General features: G+C 41.7%; 2 protein-coding genes across 3 annotated transcripts in view; one reads left to right on the top strand and one right to left on the bottom strand.

Moving 5' to 3' along the window:
* pdcd7 (programmed cell death 7) overlaps window positions 1–9873 on the bottom strand; it is a 38328-nt gene extending 28455 nt beyond the window's left edge. Inside the window, exon 1 of one of the 2 annotated variants that reach the window (XM_034184403.1) lies at window positions 9865–9873. The gene's annotated coding sequence lies outside the window, so the exon portion shown is untranslated. Of the gene's footprint in view, window positions 1–1484; window positions 1490–9864 lie in introns of those variants that run through there. The other variant, XM_034184409.1, reaches the window with a different exon arrangement.
* The window catches only part of spg21 (SPG21 abhydrolase domain containing, maspardin), a 57674-nt gene continuing 41634 nt past the window's right edge, over window positions 1719–17758 (top strand). The window contains exons 1-2 of the mRNA XM_034184417.1: window positions 1719–1852; window positions 2007–2071. Of these exons, the coding sequence (XP_034040308.1) occupies window positions 2009–2071 (63 nt within the window). The 5' untranslated portion in view covers window positions 1719–1852; window positions 2007–2008. The remainder of the gene's footprint in view (window positions 1853–2006; window positions 2072–17758) is intronic.

Raw genomic sequence — 17758 nt, 5'->3', positions numbered from 1 at the left:
ACGTACTAACACAAAATACTCAGAAACTGGACAGCTGTTTGGCCATAACGAGAGCGTCCACTTTTAGCTTGCCATAAGCTAAGCTAGTGGCGGTTGTGAGAGTGTGTACAGGGATTTGTCCTCCAGACACATGAAATCATACCTGTTACTCATGTGACACTACTGTCAATCCTCGTTAGCTTCTGCGGTGTTCTGTCATATCCCAACCACAAAGTAGTAAGTGAAAAGAGCAAACCTATAACGTTTTAGGTGATCTTTTCAAGTTGATTTTTTTCAGCCATATCCTTCTGGGTTCCTCATCTCTCAGCCGGTGGTGGAAACTCACTTATTCTGGCTGCATGTTCAAAACAATGTTGTTGTAGCCGCAGATTTAACTTAGTCTGGCTGTTAGTACAAAAGCGAACAGCGCAACATGTTCCTGAGCTGCGCAAGGACATTTTTAAATGCTACGGGAGCTGATCATCATTTTGAAAAGAAAACAATAAACTTTCAAATAAACCGGTCTGGGAAACGAAATCCACTTGTAAACAATGGCTCACTGCTACCTCCGGTAGGTGACAGGCGGGTTAGTCAAAGACGTTTGGACACAAATGTGAGGCTTACACAAACAGCTCTGGTTGGCAAAAGACTTTAGTGAGGTGGAAAGCAATGGTCGGTACACAGAAAGGCAGTCAAAAATACACAGCAGAAGTACAAAATAATCAGGCTTTGGCGAGGTCGGAAAAACAGGCAGGAGGTTGAAAAACACACTGAGGCAGGCAGGACTACGGAACACAAGAACAATAAATTAGGATAAATTAGGCCTACGTGTCAACAAAATAGAATGTTTATGTTAGCTACCAGCCTGGATGTGTTATATTAACAGTATAGCATCTTCATAAATGATTAATGTCCACTCTTGAACGGAGTTTCCCAAAAAGTATTCTACAGAACTACGTTCAACTTCCTTGGTCTCACATCACCCTCTGCTGGACTCTGATGAGCATAACACTCACGTAGACATACAAACATGTCTATGATCTCTCCTCCCCCTTAAGTTAACAAGTTATACCTGTCCACATTTAAATATTACTTTTGTTAATACCTTATTTTAAATAACATTTTAAAAGTGTGTTTGATTTAGTTACTGTGCACATTTTTGAAGTATTTTGGATTTTGTAGTTACTACATAATTTGCACTCTATATTTGGTTATTATGGGATATGGTGGGGGTTTTGCAAATGTTCAAATGCACTGCTAAAGAAATATTTTATTGATATAAAGTGTGACCTTAAATGGTGTGTCTATACTGTGGTTCGTGTAGGCCAGTGGTGTCCAATGTATTACGGAAAAGGCCAGGAGGGTGCAGGTTTTCTCTGCAGCCACTGACTCCAGCAGGTGATTTCACTGATTAACATCACTTTGAGCAGATAGAATGAGTTATTATTATTACTGAATTCCAATTTAGCTGTATTTAGGTGAAATTGTTACAGAGTGGAGATGACTGTGAACAAGACTGAAGCAATGCGCCTTTATCTTCAGTATCAGTAAGTTTGGTCATGATTGCGTAACATATGTAAATGTTGTGCAATATGTCAAAATAACTTTCTCGGATCTTATTTGAAATACAGAATTGAAAAGGTCACAGCAAGGCTTTAGGCCATTTAATATGATTCATCTGTGAAGAATTTTCCTTTTGCGCTAATCTTATTTTGTGGGCGTGGCTGCCGTGTCACGCAGCGCGGCCGTGACGTCACGTCTTTGCGGAAGTCCTGCGGACTGTGATCACATGACTAGCAGGCCGTGCCTAACGAGAAGCGTCGGTATGGATAAAAATCAACTTTCACTGTGATTAAGAGCCACAAATGAAACGGTAACTGTACACTCGTTTTGTTTTTTAAAGCGACAGTAGATTTGACTTTTGTGGTGTGTAGTCAGCGGCTGCTGAGGAGTAAACGAGCTCTTTCGCTAACGGATTTTACTTTAGCTCAAATTGTATAAAAATGCTTTTCTCTAATGTGTCGCAGAGATGGAGGAGATTAAAGTGTCTCCTGACTACAACTGGTTCAGAAGTACAGTACCCCTGAAAAGAGTAAGTCTTTCATTTGTCTCGGTACTTTCACTTCCTTTTTTAAAAAAATTATTATTATTAAATGGTTTCACTTTTACTGCCTGAATTACAAAGTACAGCTAAAATACAGTCTGTATAACAAAACTTACACAACTGAACTGTTACAAGTACACAAAACTAGCATGGTACTAATGGGAGTGTGTATTTCTGCCTGAGGGGTGTGCACCTTCTGTCGTAATGTTTGAATCCTGTTGGGGGGGGTCATACTAAAACACGAAATGGAACCCAAAGTTAAGCTTCTGTCTTACCACATAAGCCATGAATAATGAGCCACACATGGGTGTCTCAGCGATTATTTGAAGAATGATCGTTTTCATCTGTTACGTATCCGTTATGAAGAAGCTTCTATGCGCCTCTAAGTACCTCACATGTGGCAGGTATCGGCCTCTAGTGAGCCATGACCGACCTGTCATTTGAGCCCCGCCCAGCCTCAAATGGCTCGTTTCGTTGCATATGATCCATGTCAAGCCAAATATGATTCAGGTAGCGCCATGATAACGCAACGTTGGTGCACGTTTAGGCATGGGTTTGGTCTAAACCTCCAGCCCTCCCACACTTGGTCCCTTTAAGTGTGGGTTTTCAATTCGCAGCATCCATTCAAGATGTCATATTTTTTAAATGCAGTCCAAAAATATACACTCCAGTACAGTCCAGTGGGTGTGCGCCGTGCGCCAGGCTGCTGTTCAGTGTCATTAAATGCACCAGACCGGCTAGAACTGAACCACGGGTCCCTGGACAGTCACCTCAGAGCTTCCTCTTGCTGGATTTATTTTTTTCTGCGGCTTAACAGGCATTTTGACACCGTGATCCAACTTTTAACTTTGTGTTCGTCTGTTAGTGTCTGCAAATTTGCTCTTTTGCGCACGCGCTTTCCGTGTTCTGGGACACTTGCCTCTGCTCTCCTTCTCACTGGCTTCATTTCTTCCGCAGCTTTAAAGACACATTTGATACCATGATCCAACTTTTAACTTTGTGTTTGGGTGTTACTGACTGCAAAATCGTTTTGGGTAAACGCTCTTTTTGAGCACAAGTCATTGCATCAGTGCACACAGAGCGCAGCTCATCTGATCCATTATAACTATGTTAAATCTATCATAAACATACCTTTACAGCAGCTCATAAAGACGGAATGAACATGCAGCTGTTTTACCAAACTATTACAATAAAAATTAGTTAACTTTTAAGCTGTTCCAAAATACGTTCTCCACTTCATGGAGCAGGAGAGAGAGGGACAAAAGGGTCCAGATGAAACAGTTCTCTGTCATTCCAAAAGCAATTAGAGATGTTTTCAACATCCAAAGTGACAGAAAATGATTAATCCGGTACAAAATTATTATTTTATGTACAGCATCCGGCACACAAAGCAGGTGGGATTGTGCGCAAGAGGGCTGAGCCTCTCCATAACGGTCCTCGTAGCTGCCAGGGGCTTAGATAATGGGCTTTTAGCAGCCTCGTCCTCACCACAAAAATGCCTCTATAATTCTTGTTAGTCCTCATAGTAACTCGTACACAAACTGCCCCACACTGTTGTTGCTAAATTTTTGAACATCTTGAAATTAGATCCACGCTCAAAGATGAACTTAATTAACTGAATATACTCGTACTGCTTCTAAGAGCCTCTCAGAGCCACTATTCTCCCACAGTAGTTGAATAAATACAACCCCTGGCAATAATTATGGAATCACTGGCCTCGGAGGATGTTCATTCAGTTGTTTAATTTTGTAGAAAAAAAGCAGATCACAGACATGACACAAAACTAAAGTCATTTCAAATGGCAACTTTCTGGCTCTAAGAAACACTATAAGAAATCAGGAAAAATAATTGTGGCAGTCAGTAACGGTTACTTTTTAGACCAAGCAGAGGGGAAAAAAATATGGACTCACTCAATTCTGAGGAATAAATTATGGAATCACCCTGTAAATTTTCATCCCCAAAACTAACACCTGCATCAAATCAGATCTGTTCATTAGTCTGCATCTAAAAAGGAGTGCTCACACCTTGGAGAGCTGTTGCACCAAGTGGACTGACATGAATCTTGGCTCCAACAAGAGAGATGTCAATTGAAACAAAGGAGAGGATTATCAAACTCTTCAAAGAGGGTAAATCATCACGCAATGTTGCAAAAGATGTTGGTTGTTCACAGTCAGCTGTGTCTAAACTCTGGGCCAAATACAAACAACATGGGAAGGTTGTTAAAGGCAAACATACTGGTAGACCAAGGAAGACATCAAAGCGTCAAGACAGAAAACTTAAAGCAATATGTCTCAAAAATCGAAAATGCACAACAAAACAAATGAGGAACGAAGGGGAGGAAACTGGAGTCAACGTCTGTGACCGAACTGTAAGAAACCGCCTAAATGAAATGGGATTTACATACAGAAAAGCTAAACGAAAGCCATCATTAACACCTAAACAGAAAAAACAAGGTTACAATGGGCTAAGGAAAAGCAATCGTGGACTGTGGATGACTGGATGAAAGTCATATTCAGTGATGAATCTCGAATCTGCACTGGGCAAGGTGATGATGCTGGAACTTTTGTTTGGTGCCTTTCCAATTAGATTTATAAAGATGACTGCCTGAAGAGAACATGTAAATTTCCACAGTCATTGATGATATGGGGCTGCATGTCAGGTAAAGGCACTGGGGAGATGGCTGTCATTACATCATCAATAAATGCACAAGTTTACGTTGATATTTTGGACACTTTTCTTATCCCATCAATTGAAAGGATGTTTGGGGATGATGAAATCATTTTTCAAGATGATAATGCATCTTGCCATAGAGCAAAAACTGTGAAAACATTCCTTGCTAAAAAACACATAGGGTCAATGTCATGGCCTGCAAATAGTCCGGATCTTAATCCAATTGAAAATCTTTGGTGGAAGTTGAAGAAAATTGTCCATGACAAGGCTCCAACCTGCAAAGCTGATCTGGCAACAGCAGTCAGAGAAAGTTGGAGCCAGATTGATGAAGAGTACTGTTTGTCACTCATTAAGTCCATGCCTCAGAGACTGCAAGCTGTTATAAAAGCCAGAGGTGGTGCAACAAAATACTAGTGATGTGTTGGAGCGTTCTTTTGTTTTTCGTGATTCCATAATTTTTTCCTCAGAATTGAGTGATTCCATATTTTTTCCCTCTGCTTGGTCTAAAAAAGTAACCGTTTCTGACTGCCACAATTTTTTTTCCCCATTTCTTATAGTATTTCTTAAAGCCAGAAAGTTGCCATTTGAAATTACTTTAGTTTTGTGTCACATCTGTGATCTGCTTTTTTTTTCTGCAAAATTAAACAACTGAATGAACATCCTCCGAGGCCGGTGATTCCATAATTTTTGCCAGGGCTCATTATTCATTCTTCATTATTTGGTGGGACCAAATATGGTGCATTTCGTTACATGCACTCACTTATGACAAAAGGAACTTTATAACATAGGTTACTCACATGGCGGGCACCCTGTTTGAAGCAGAGATGGCTATTTCCATCAGGTGGCAGCACTTTCTTCTGTCCTTAAAGGAGTATTATAGCGTGATAGAGTTTTATGGCCTTACGTGGGTTTGGGTGGGCTATTAAGGTATGTATTTAATGAAATTAACGTTTGTTGTCCCCATTTTTTGATTGTTTACCCCCATTTTGTGATTATCAGCTCCCATTTTTCTCCATTTCGTTGCATTTCATCCATTTTGTATTTTAGTATAGCCAGTGTCGCCGACTGAACAGCTCCCCCTAAAAATCAGTCCACCCTGCCTTCACTGCGCATGCGTCATTTCGGAGCTCAGCAGCGTCATTTCAGAGGGTCACCAGCGATTCACCGATTATCACCTCGTTTCTGCTTAAAACTGCACTCCAGTTATCATCTATCTCAGTGACAGATATCTGAAATTTTGTGCGACAATCATTTCCACATAAGTTCAGCACTATTTCATAAAAAAAGATGGGGGAGCGATCACAGCACCACAGACTCTGACGTGCTGCAATGCCTACGTCATTTCAGAGCATGAGTAACGACTCTCCGATTATCGCCTCATTTTCTGCTTAAAACTAACCTGACTTTAGAATTATTTAAGAGGTTTTACCTTGTCATCTGATGGTAATCACATTAATCCCTTTGAGCTCTTTGGGTTCAGAGAGTCAGTCTCAGATGTGCTGCTGTGGTCCAAAATGACGCATATGCAGTGAAGGCAGGGCGAACCATTTTTTAGTGGGGTCCATTCATTCTGTGATGCGGGTTCACATTAGACACCTTTTTAAAACAGTGGCATTCATCATGAAAACCACAGCATAAATACTGAGGTAATCAGTGATGAAAGTTTTCTGGAAATTACCGGAAATCAGGGTTTTTACTCACGTGGTGAATGTTTCCGGGTTATTTTTGACAACATACGTCAGAATCCATTCATTCAGTTCATTTCAGTTCCACACCCAAACAGATGGTGGCAGTAATACACTGTGTTGGTTTGCAAGCCACCAATAATTTCCAAAGAAAAAGGGTTCATTTGTTTTGGGCTTAAGAGTTTATACGCTCATATTTTTGAGGACTGCGTTGTTGTTTTCCTAACGGTTTACTTTGTTGTGGAGATTAAAAGTCATGACCTTCATTTGTCCTCCAGTAATCATACATTAAGTGGAGCTAACGGTGAAGCCTTCAGTTGCTAAAAATGCAAACACCGTTAGCATTCAGATGAGAGTTTAACTCTGTCTGCGAGTCCAAACGACAAGCTTAATGAGTTTGAGCAAAGGACAAAAATTTGTCTGAGATGAGTGAGTGAAAATAATATGTGACTTTAGTGCTCTGCTGAGGTTTATCAACTAAATTATTACCTTTTAGTTGCAGGATGCTAAATCAATCACTGTCAAGCTGAGTGTTTGACCTATTGTTATTTTACAAAATAAACCTACAGTTTTTATTGTTACTGCCGAAACTACAAGAAAAGTCTCAACTTTAAAAAGCTTAGATTTTGTTTTTAAAGTTTTTTGTTTTTTTTATCTATCAAGTAATCAAAGAAAATAGCACAGCGCTGTTTGATATTTATTTATATTTTAAGAAATATATTCTTGACCCACATCAGAAACATACATTTGCTGAATGACTGAGTCTACCATTACTATATGTACATGTTTGTGAAAAGATGAGTGGAAAAGTTGACCTTGACCCAACAAAAAAAATTAAAATTTTTGGAGATTTTTTTGGTGGGTAAATAGATGTGAAAATGCACCAGAATGCATCTGAGATCTAAAATTTTTCTGGAGGAGAACCCCCACACCCCCCCCGCCAGGGGCTTCGGGCCTTTGGTGCTTGCCAAAAATTTAATTTTTTTTTTTTTTCATGGCCCACTTTCATCACTGGGTGATATATCACAAAAAAATAAATAAATGAGTAAACCAAAAATGAACATCAGTCTGTAGGGATTTCATGGTTCGTTTCGTATCTCAATTTAGATGTCATGGTTCGGTACAAGTTTGGTTTTTGAAAATTCCTTAAATCTTTGTGCAGTAGGTTTTAATGTGTGAACATCAGAGAGCTGCTGTCAGACACTTGAGCACTGAGATGAAGTGTAAATGGAAACTTTTTTCATTAAATGTTTGAGTTTGATTACATCTCTTTTCATTCATGTTGGGATGAATTTAATGTGCAGAACAGTACAGTAAGTGTTTTGTTTGTCGTGCCAGACCACCTTCAATATTTATCCATTTTGAGTTTGTTTGATTTTTGTGTAAATGACACCATCTTGTAAAACCTTGCTCTCTACAGATTTGAAATTAATGTGCCCAGTGTCGCTATTCAGCGGCCATCACATTTTGTGAAATTTTTCACAAATTCATGTAAAACATCAACTTTTGTCATAAATTGGTGTCGTTGTCTGTCTAAACATGAATGATTGGATTTATCTAATCTGGAACACTGATTCAACACACATGCAGATTGGTACGCTGAGGGGGCTGACTGCGCCGCCTGCACAAGAGTACGAGACTAGAGGGACACAGTCTATGGACATGAGCAGCACAGCTCACTGAAATGTCGATGACTTATGGAAATAACTATACACACATGTACACTCAACAAAAATATAAACGCAACACTTTTGGTTTTGCTCCCCTTTCGTATGAGATGAACTCAAAGATCTAAAACTTTTTCCACATACACAATATCACCATTTCCTTCAAATATTGTTCACAAACCAGTCTAAATCTGTGATAGTGAGCACTTCTCCTTTGCTGAGATAATCCATCCCACCTCACAGGTGTGCCATATCAAGATGCTGATTAGACATCATGATTAGTGCACAGGTGTGCCTTAGACTGCCCACAATAAAAGGCCACTCTGAAAGGTGCAGTTTTATCACACAGCACAATGCCACAGATGTCGCAAGATTTGAGGGAGCGTGCAATTGGCATGCTGACAGCAGGAATGTCAACCAGAGCTGTTGCTCGTGTATTGAATGTTCATTTCTCTACCATAAGCCGTCTCCAAAGGCGTTTCAGAGAATTTGGCAGTACATCCAACCAGCCTCACAACCGCAGACCACGTGTAACCACACCAGCCCAGGACCTCCACATCCAGCATGTTCACCTCCAAGATCGTCTGAGACCAGCCACTCGGACAGCTGCTGAAACAATCGGTTTGCATAACCAAAGAATTTCTGCACAAACTGTCAGAAACCGTCTCAGGGAAGCTCATCTGCATGCTCGTCGTCCTCATCGGGGTCTCGACCTGACTCCAGTTCGTCGTCATAACTGACTTGAGTGGGCAGATGCTCACATTCGTTGGCGTTTGGCACGTTGGAGAGGTGTTCTCTTCACGGATGAATCCCGGTTCACACTGTTCAGGGCAGATGGCAGACAGCGTGTGTGGCGTTGTGTGGGTGAGCGGTTTTCTGATGTCAGTGTTGTGGATCGAGTGGCCCATGGTGGCGGTGGGGTTATGGTATGGGCAGGCATCTGTTATGGACGAAGAACACAGGTGCATTTTATTGATGGCATTTTGAATGCACAGAGATACCGTGACGAGATCCTGAGGCCCATTGTTGTGCCATACATCCAAGAACATCACCTCATGTTGCAGCAGGATAATGCACGGCCCCATGTTGCAAGGATCTGTACACAATTCTTGGAAGCTGAAAATGTCCCAGTTCTTGCATGGCCGGCATACTCACCGGACATGTCACCCATTGAGCATGTTTGGGATGCTCTGGACCGGCGTATACGACAGCGTGTACCAGTTCCTGCCAATATTCAGCAACTTCGCACAGCCATTGAAGAGGAGTGGTCCAACATTCCACAGGCCACAATTGACAACCTGATCAACTCTATGCGAAAGAGATGTGTTGCACTGCATGAGGCAAATGGTGGTTACACCAGATACTGACTGGTATCCCCCCCCCAATAAAACAAAATTGCACCTTTCAGAGTGGCCTTTTATTGTGGACAGTCTAAGGCACACCTGTGCACTAATCATGGTGTCTAATCAGCATCTTGATATGGCACACCTGTGAGGTGGGATGGATTATCTCAGCAAAGGAGAAGTGCTCACTATCACATATTTAGCCTGGTTTGTGAACAATATTTGAGGGAAATGGTGATATTGTGTATGTGGAAAAAGTTTTAGATCTTTGAGTTCATCTCATACAAAATGGGAGCAAAACCAAAAGTGTTGCATTTATATTTTTGCTGAGTGTATATAACCATACTGTGCAAGTCTTAAGGCACCTTGACACTTGCACGAAATTGATCCCTGCACTGAGTAAACACGTCATAAACTGTGAACTGTGTGCAAAGAAAATTTTGAAATGTCAAAAAACGTCTTGCATGCATTATTTCATGAACTAGTCTTTAACATTGCGCAACCGATTTCCAAAACACTGTGTAACACTGCGTGCCACTGTGTGTCAGTGCCCGTCCAGGACCAGGAAGTGAGCTGGTAACATCTCTGCAGACCCCCTCACACCCCGGACACACGCTGTTTAAACTCCTCCCCTCTGGTCGATGTGACAGATCTCTGTATGTCAAAACAACAACACACAGGAACAGTTTCCTTCCACAGGCTGTCACACTGATGAACAATTTAACCAGCCAAAAAAACTCACTAATTCATCTACCTCATGTACAACTTCAAACTGTTTGTCTGTTCTCCTTTGCACACATATTTATTGTGTTGAGTGTATATTTATACATGCTCGTACAGAGAGAGTAAAGTTCAAACCGGAGTCAAATTCTTTGTATTCTTGTAGCTACTTGGTGAATAAAGGCTATTCTAATTTTGATTCTGATGCATGTCATTATGTGCAGCACATGTGATTGATTAGAATAAGATGTTACATCTATAAAAAACATAATTTTACAGCTACATTATTTAACTTATAAGATGGAATGAAAATGCAACTGTTTTACCAATCCATCACACGACACACACGAGACAACCTGCAGCTGTAGATAATTTCTCTGTGATTCTGGGAGTGATGAGAGAATGGTTTCATCAGCCAAAGTCTGAGAGCAAATGCGTCATCAGCTATAAAATGATTATTTTATATACCGTGGCATCCAGCGGGACACACTAGCATGACGATTTGCATTGCAGTGCGGGCATCAAATTCGTATTCTGTGTACACTTCTCTGCACCAAACCATCACGTGTGTACTGTATGGTTCAGTGCTACCCCTACAGGTGTGTAAGAAATAACCCGTTTGTCCATCTGTCACTTTAAAAGGAAAGAAGAAACAGCTGTTGCATGTTAGCAGTAATGTATCAGCTGAAAAGTGAGACTGGTTCTAGTCATGTTGAAATGAACACATACTTTGATCTTACATAGAGGTTCAACATTTTTCATCCTGGAATCAATTTTTTTAGAAGTTGTGGGTTTCATCTCTTTACTCAGGGCAAAAAAGAATTTAATCAGTGTGGTGCACTAAAAACACTCGGTAAACATTTTGTTGCCAAAAATCTCATTAGAAGCATCTGGTCACATGAAGAAGGTCCCTACAGCGGAAAACGTTTACGTTTTCCTCAATGTTAAAAAAAAGACCTTTTTAGTATAACGTTATGCACCTTAGTGTCAGAGCCATCTGACAGCACTGCTATCCAGTGAATCATTATAAGTCGCAGGGATGCTCCTCTTTATAAAAACACTGGCCCCTTCCAGCACTGCATGTGCGTCCAGTTGCCATGCCTGTTACAAAATAAAGAATGATTACAGTATTTATGTATGGCGGCATTCCTGTTCATGCACTGCAGTGCACAAATCACGTACAAAACGGAGCATGCACACAAAATGATTATCTGTTAGGTGCATAATTGCAGCCCACCCACAATTTGTTAATTGTGGGTCGATAATCATTAAGGACTAAAATATTAATTCTCTCAAATATGAACTTTTTAAACTTTAATTTTTCCACACACACTCACCTCCAGACATCTCGTTGGGTCCCTTTCAGCCATATTCACTCTGTTGTTAAATGGGTGTTGGTGTACTGAACTTGCAACACGATGCGCCGCTAGAAAAGGGCTTTCTGGTGTTTATTTGAAGCACAGCACGAAGGTGCATGAAGACCCATTTGGGAGATGTTTGTGATTCAAAGGTGCAGTGGTATAAAGGATTCGAGTTGATTTGTGACCCATATGGACCACCCCTCATGGTTCAGCATGCATATGATCCGCAGATTAATTGCAGTGTTTAGAGAATAGTTTTTACTTGTTTTTAATGTAATATCCATATAAATTTCTATGCAGATTTCAGTGAAATCTGATTGAGTAGACAAGAAAGTTGCACGTAGACACGAAAACTAGACCGTCTGTCATGGCCACATTGTGCTGCTCATGCACCATTAGAGTTGGCCTGTGAAACCAGAGACACATCATCGCCCACGCACAACCCAGAATTTCGATAGCGTTGAGACTGAGACCTGTTCCATTACTAATAAAATGAATTTAAAAGGATAGGAAGCACAGTACCACACTATGTCAGTATGCTAGCCATACGAAAGGGAGAATAAATGCATCTTAAGTCAGGACTTGAATGTCTCAACAAAATCAGGCTGTTTTATTGATGCAGGAAATTTATTGCACAAAACAGGGGCACGGTAAGAGAAAGCTCTATGACCCGTAGACTTTTTATTCATCCTAGGGACACAAAGTAGTCCTGCAGTCTGAGAAGGCAAAGCCAGGGCTGGTACGTTTATTTAGGTCAGCTAACTAGGGAGGTGCTAGTCCGCGAGTCATTTTTCTAGGTTAGTAGCAGAATCTGACCTCACAGAGACAGGAAGCCAGTGAAGAGATGCCAAAATGGGTGTAATGTGGTCAAACTTTCTGCTTCCTGTCAAGAATCTGGCAACAGCATTTTGAACCGACAAAGTCAAATTTCTTCACATCTCCATGTCATCAAACTTCAGCAAGTACACCATGTTTGTTTTCGTCTCACACCACGCTCCCGCAGAGTCTCGTACATGCTCCACTGTGGAAACGAGAGTTCAGGTCAAAGAAATGTATGTTGTCCATGCGTGGAGCATGCAGTGAACAGGTTATCAAGATAATATAGTTCAATGTAATTTGTCCACCTTTTTTCTCCCCTCCCTCAACTCCACAATTCCTTATTAATATAGCATACGTCAGAATCCATTAATGTTCCAGACCCAAACAGTTGGTGGTGGTAGTGCACTCTGTTGGTTTGCAAACCGCCAATAAATTTGAAAGAAGAAGAAGTGGAGCGTGCATTCGGCCTGTTCAGTTACTGGTCTTTGTGAGCATCTTTAAGTTCTTGGCACAGGAAGCGAATGAAGAAAACGCAAACAGCAGGGCTTGACATAAACCAGTTTGCCCCACTGGCCCATAGGGCCAGTAGAACGTAGAAGTTAGTGGCCCACAGTCTAGGAGCACTGGCCCATTGTTTTGTACGCGAGAGTTTATGATATTCCACCTTGAAATCCTGCAAATAAAACTGCCTATATAATATAAAGTGACTCCCATAAAATTTAGAGGGCATTTTTTAGCAACCCTCAGAGTTGGCTAACTCAGTCAGAAATGTAAAATACGGATGTAGGTCCATATCAAAACTAAAAGTATGCCTTGTCTGGATTGGAGTTATAGATCTAAAAATTGAAAAAAAAAATATGCTTGGCTCCTTTGCTAATGTTGTCACCTTGGGGTTTCCACAAAGGCAAGCTGGTTAGACTTTTAAACTAGGATCAAAACAGCCAGGGTCAACCAGGACCAAGCATATACTTTACTTACTTGTCAGCATACGACGGATAGGCCCTACAGATTTGGCAGAAAACCTCATTCTTCTCTTGGTCATGACCAAGTGTCAGAGTTGAGCCTGTAAAGGAGAACAACTCAGTTAAAACAGAAAATAATCACGCAGGAGACACTGAATTGACTGTCCCGTCAGCTCTGAAGGCCCCCCCGCCCACTTGCCCCCTGTATTTATTTAAATAAAATTCCATACAGACATATGGAAGAGACAATATACAAAAACACAGTGGCGACTCGAAGTCTGTTCTCACATCTATGAAAATGGTTATGGCTTTAAGCCTCCAGTCTCACGGGTCTTCTCATAACATGAAGAAAACAGCCTTCAGCCTTGAGCTGGTGTGCAGGTCACACCGCTCTCTGCTCAAGGCTGGACTGTTAATTAAAATGTACATCTGTGCTTAGAAAAAAACTGCAAAGCGGCAATTCGTTTTGACTCTGTCTCGACAGAGAGCCGCACAGCGTTTGCAGCTGTGCCAACGGAACGGAGGACGATTCTCATTTGTTGACTGCAACAAGACAAGATCCCACTTAGCGACTTTAATCTGCACAAAAGTGACTCACGGTCACGATTGACATATTTTAATGGCTTTGAGAGGAGTTGCCGCTTCTGAAGAGTTATTATTACTATTATTGCTGTTATTGTTGTTGCTATTATTATTAATATATACATTTTCAAAACTTAACATTTTTAATACATTTGACTCTTTTACGACAACAAGCGCTGAGCCATTAATTATTATACAGAAAACAAATGCACACAAACGTGCTGAAATGCCAACAGCTAATGCAAACTTTAACATTGAAAACGCCATAGATATGTTAACGCATTAGCATCGGTCCCATTTTAAGTTAGAAGATACATTTATCAAACTGTCTCAGAAGACCATAACAGGTCGGTTTAACATAAATGGGTATATGTTACTCACAGGCATAAGCTCTTTAGCGTTTTAGCTGGGAAAAATTAAGATAAAGTCCAATGACTCAGCGGATCGAACCATTGCTTCGTTGGTTCATGCTTCTAAGTGCAGTTGCTCTGCACAAGCGGTTGATTAGACTCACTGCAGGGTCTGCAATCAACGTAAAGAAATGATAATTTTCCCGACAAAGACCCTCAAAAACAACGGCCGCTCTGAAGGACTGATAAGGGAATCGTTAAGCAAAAAGACTATTGATATCAGTGGATCGAATCATTTCTTAACGATACCCAACCTGAGATGTGAGATGTGGTCTGTGGTGCGAGACCAAAACAAACAAAGAAGAATACCAAAACAAACATGGCAGACTCGGTGAAGTTTGATGACACGAAGATGTGAAGAAATTTGACTTTGCCACCGTAAAATATGGTAAAATAAATAGAATTTTGCATATTTTTGTAGTGGCCCGAGTGGGCCATCATTCGATAAATTGTAGTGGCCCGAAAGTGGGCCAAATCGGCGCCGGGCCAGTGGGCAAATGGCTATGTCAAGCCCTGAAACAGAACAGAACACTTTGAATGAATGAAACGCTAACATGTTTAAATTACAACAGCCAGGAAACAGGTCAGTTACAACTTGGTGATGGTCTGGTAGTTAAAGCATTGGGCGTGAGACCAGAGGATCCTTGGTTCAAATCACAGCCTGTCCAGAAAATCACTGAGGGCCCTTGGCCAAGGTCCTTAATCCCCTAGTTGCTCCCGGTGTGTAGTGAGTACTTTGTGTGGCAGCACCGTCACATTGGGGTGAATGTGAGGCATTATTTGTAAAGCGGTTTGAGCATCTGATGCAGATGGAAAAGCGATGGAAAAATGGTAAATGCAGTCCATTTACCATTTTAAGTTCAAACATAAACATGTTCAAACAACAACTGAAATGCAGTATTATACCCCATCACACATACGCCGATTGAGGCCGAATGGTATCAGAATGACACATCCGGCCACAATCGGGAAGTATTGAGGTGCGGGCTGAAGACGGATGGATGGCAGTCTATGAACGGTCTACATATTTGGTCCCATTCGCTCGGCTGTCCCAAGTGTGTTGCACATGTTCAAAACACTCTTGGCGCCATCGAGATGGAACACACATCTGACGGTGGTCCATATGCAGTTTTTCCATCATCTGATCTCAGTCTACATATTCTGATGGCATCAAAACAGTATCTGAAATGATCTGATCGCAGTTGATTGAGCTCTGAGATTGATCGGTCACAGCAAAGCCTGCCAACATGTTGTGCCACAGATGTCCACCTCCACTGGGCCCCAGCCATGGAGGGCGAAGGAAATGTTGATATCTAATGACACGTATGTAGCAGGCATTCATCATGTGCAGTGGGTGTGAACAGTGCGCAATCAATCCGAAAGCACCGTGTGCTGTTGCGCCTCTCCATGGTCTTATGCGCAGTAATGCGTCATAGAGCACATCAGGCATGGAGCTGAACGGATCTCACCACTGTAATATACATATTATTACTTGATCCCGATCTAAACTCTGTAGGAGGTGTGATGTGGAACTGTATCGCCAGGCCGTGACAACGTTATTTAATATGAAATTCACCTCCAGCACGGAACCACGATCGTTTCGCAGCGCGCACAGGATCCAAACACAGCCTGTGGTGAAAAGCCTCTCACCCGGCTGCTGTGTGCTGCAAATAACCACGCAAAAATTAAATCCCATGTGATAATCCAACCACCATCACAGTGTACAGATTTGCGTGGTGCTTTTGAAGTGAGCAAAAAAGAAATTAAAGTTTGCTGGAAAGGCTGCGTGTGACGCAAGTTGTGACTGCTTGGCCCACTGCCAGCAAACTTTCAGCAAAGGTGTCCAGTGGCATGTGTGCACGCTTAGTGGCTCATGCAGCTGTTATAAACACACAGCTGACTGATCATTTCAGCCCCAGACGAGTGCTCTGCGCGCTGTGTACTCAGGTACCCAGATAAAGCTGGGTGATACCCAGCTTTATCTATCCATGAAGCCAGAGGACACACACCAATTAGCTAAACTGCAGGATTGTCTTACAGACATAAAGACATGGATGACCTCTAATTTCCTGCTTTTAAACTCAGATAAAACTGAAGTTATTGTACTTGGCCCCACAAATCTTAGAAACATGGTGTCTAACCAGATCCTTACTCTGGATGGCATTACCCTGACCTCTAGTAATACTGTGAGAAATCTTGGAGTCATTTTTGATCAGGATATGTCATTCAAAGCGCATATTAAACAAATATGTAGGACTGCTTTTTTGCATTTACGCAATATCTCTAAAATCAGAAAGGTCTTGTCTCAGAGTGATGCTGAAAAACTAATTCATGCATTTATTTCCTCTAGGCTGGACTATTGTAATTCATTATTATCAGGTTGTCCTAAAAGTTCCCTAAAAAGCCTTCAGTTAATTCAAAATGCTGCAGCTAGAGTACTGACGGGGACTAGAAGGAGAGAGCATATCTCACCCATATTGGCCTCTCTTCATTGGCTTCCTGTTAATTCTAGAATAGAATTTAAAATTCTTCTTCTTACTTATAAGGTTTTGAATAATCAGGTCCCATCTTATCTTAGGGACCTCGTAGTACCATATCACCCCAATAGAGCGCTTCGCTCTCAGACTGCAGGCTTACTTGTAGTTCCTAGGTTTGTAAGAGTAGAATGGGAGGCAGAGCCTTCAGCTTTCAGGCTCCTCTCCTGTGGAACCAGCTCCCAATTCAGATCAGGGAGACAGACACCCTCTCTACTTTTAAGATTAGGCTTAAAACTTTCCTTTTTGCTAAAGCTTATAGTTAGGGCTGGATCAGGTGACCCTGAACCATCCCTTAGTTATGCTGCTATAGACGTAGACTGCTGGGGGTTCCCATGATGCACTGTTTCTTTCTCTTTTTGCTCTGTATGCACCACTCTGCATTTAATCATTAGTGATCGATCTCTGCTCCCCTCCACAGCATGTCTTTTTCCTGGTTCTCTCCCTCAGCCCCAACCAGTCCCAGCAGAAGACTGCCCCTCCCTGAGCCTGGTTCTGCTGGAGGTTTCTTCCTGTTAAAAGGGAGTTTTTCCTTCCCACTGTAGCCAAGTGCTTGCTCACAGGGGGTCGTTTTGACCGTTGGGGTTTTACATAATTATTGTATGGCCTTGCCTTACAATATAAAGCGCCTTGGGGCAACTGTTTGTTGTGATTTGGCGCTATATAAAAAAATTGATTGATTGATTGATTGTACTCGCTCGCATGTGTGTGAAGGAACACAGCCCTGCTTCCCATTCCGGCCCCGTGTTTGCCATCCAGACGTTTGGACATCGGGCAGTCTTCACCGCCTTTTGTGGACATCTGACGGCAGTCTGTGCCAAAGAAACTGTTTACATGCGCTTTGGATGCCATCCTGCAGGTGTGAACGAGGTAATCTGGATGCGTTCTGACTCAGCTGACCACGCCTCTTTCCTTCCCGACT

Source organism: Thalassophryne amazonica, chromosome 2 (assembly GCF_902500255.1).
Source record: "Thalassophryne amazonica chromosome 2, fThaAma1.1, whole genome shotgun sequence".
NCBI classification, from domain to species: domain Eukaryota; kingdom Metazoa; phylum Chordata; class Actinopteri; order Batrachoidiformes; family Batrachoididae; genus Thalassophryne; species Thalassophryne amazonica.
This window is presented reverse-complemented; position numbering and strand designations above follow the sequence as displayed.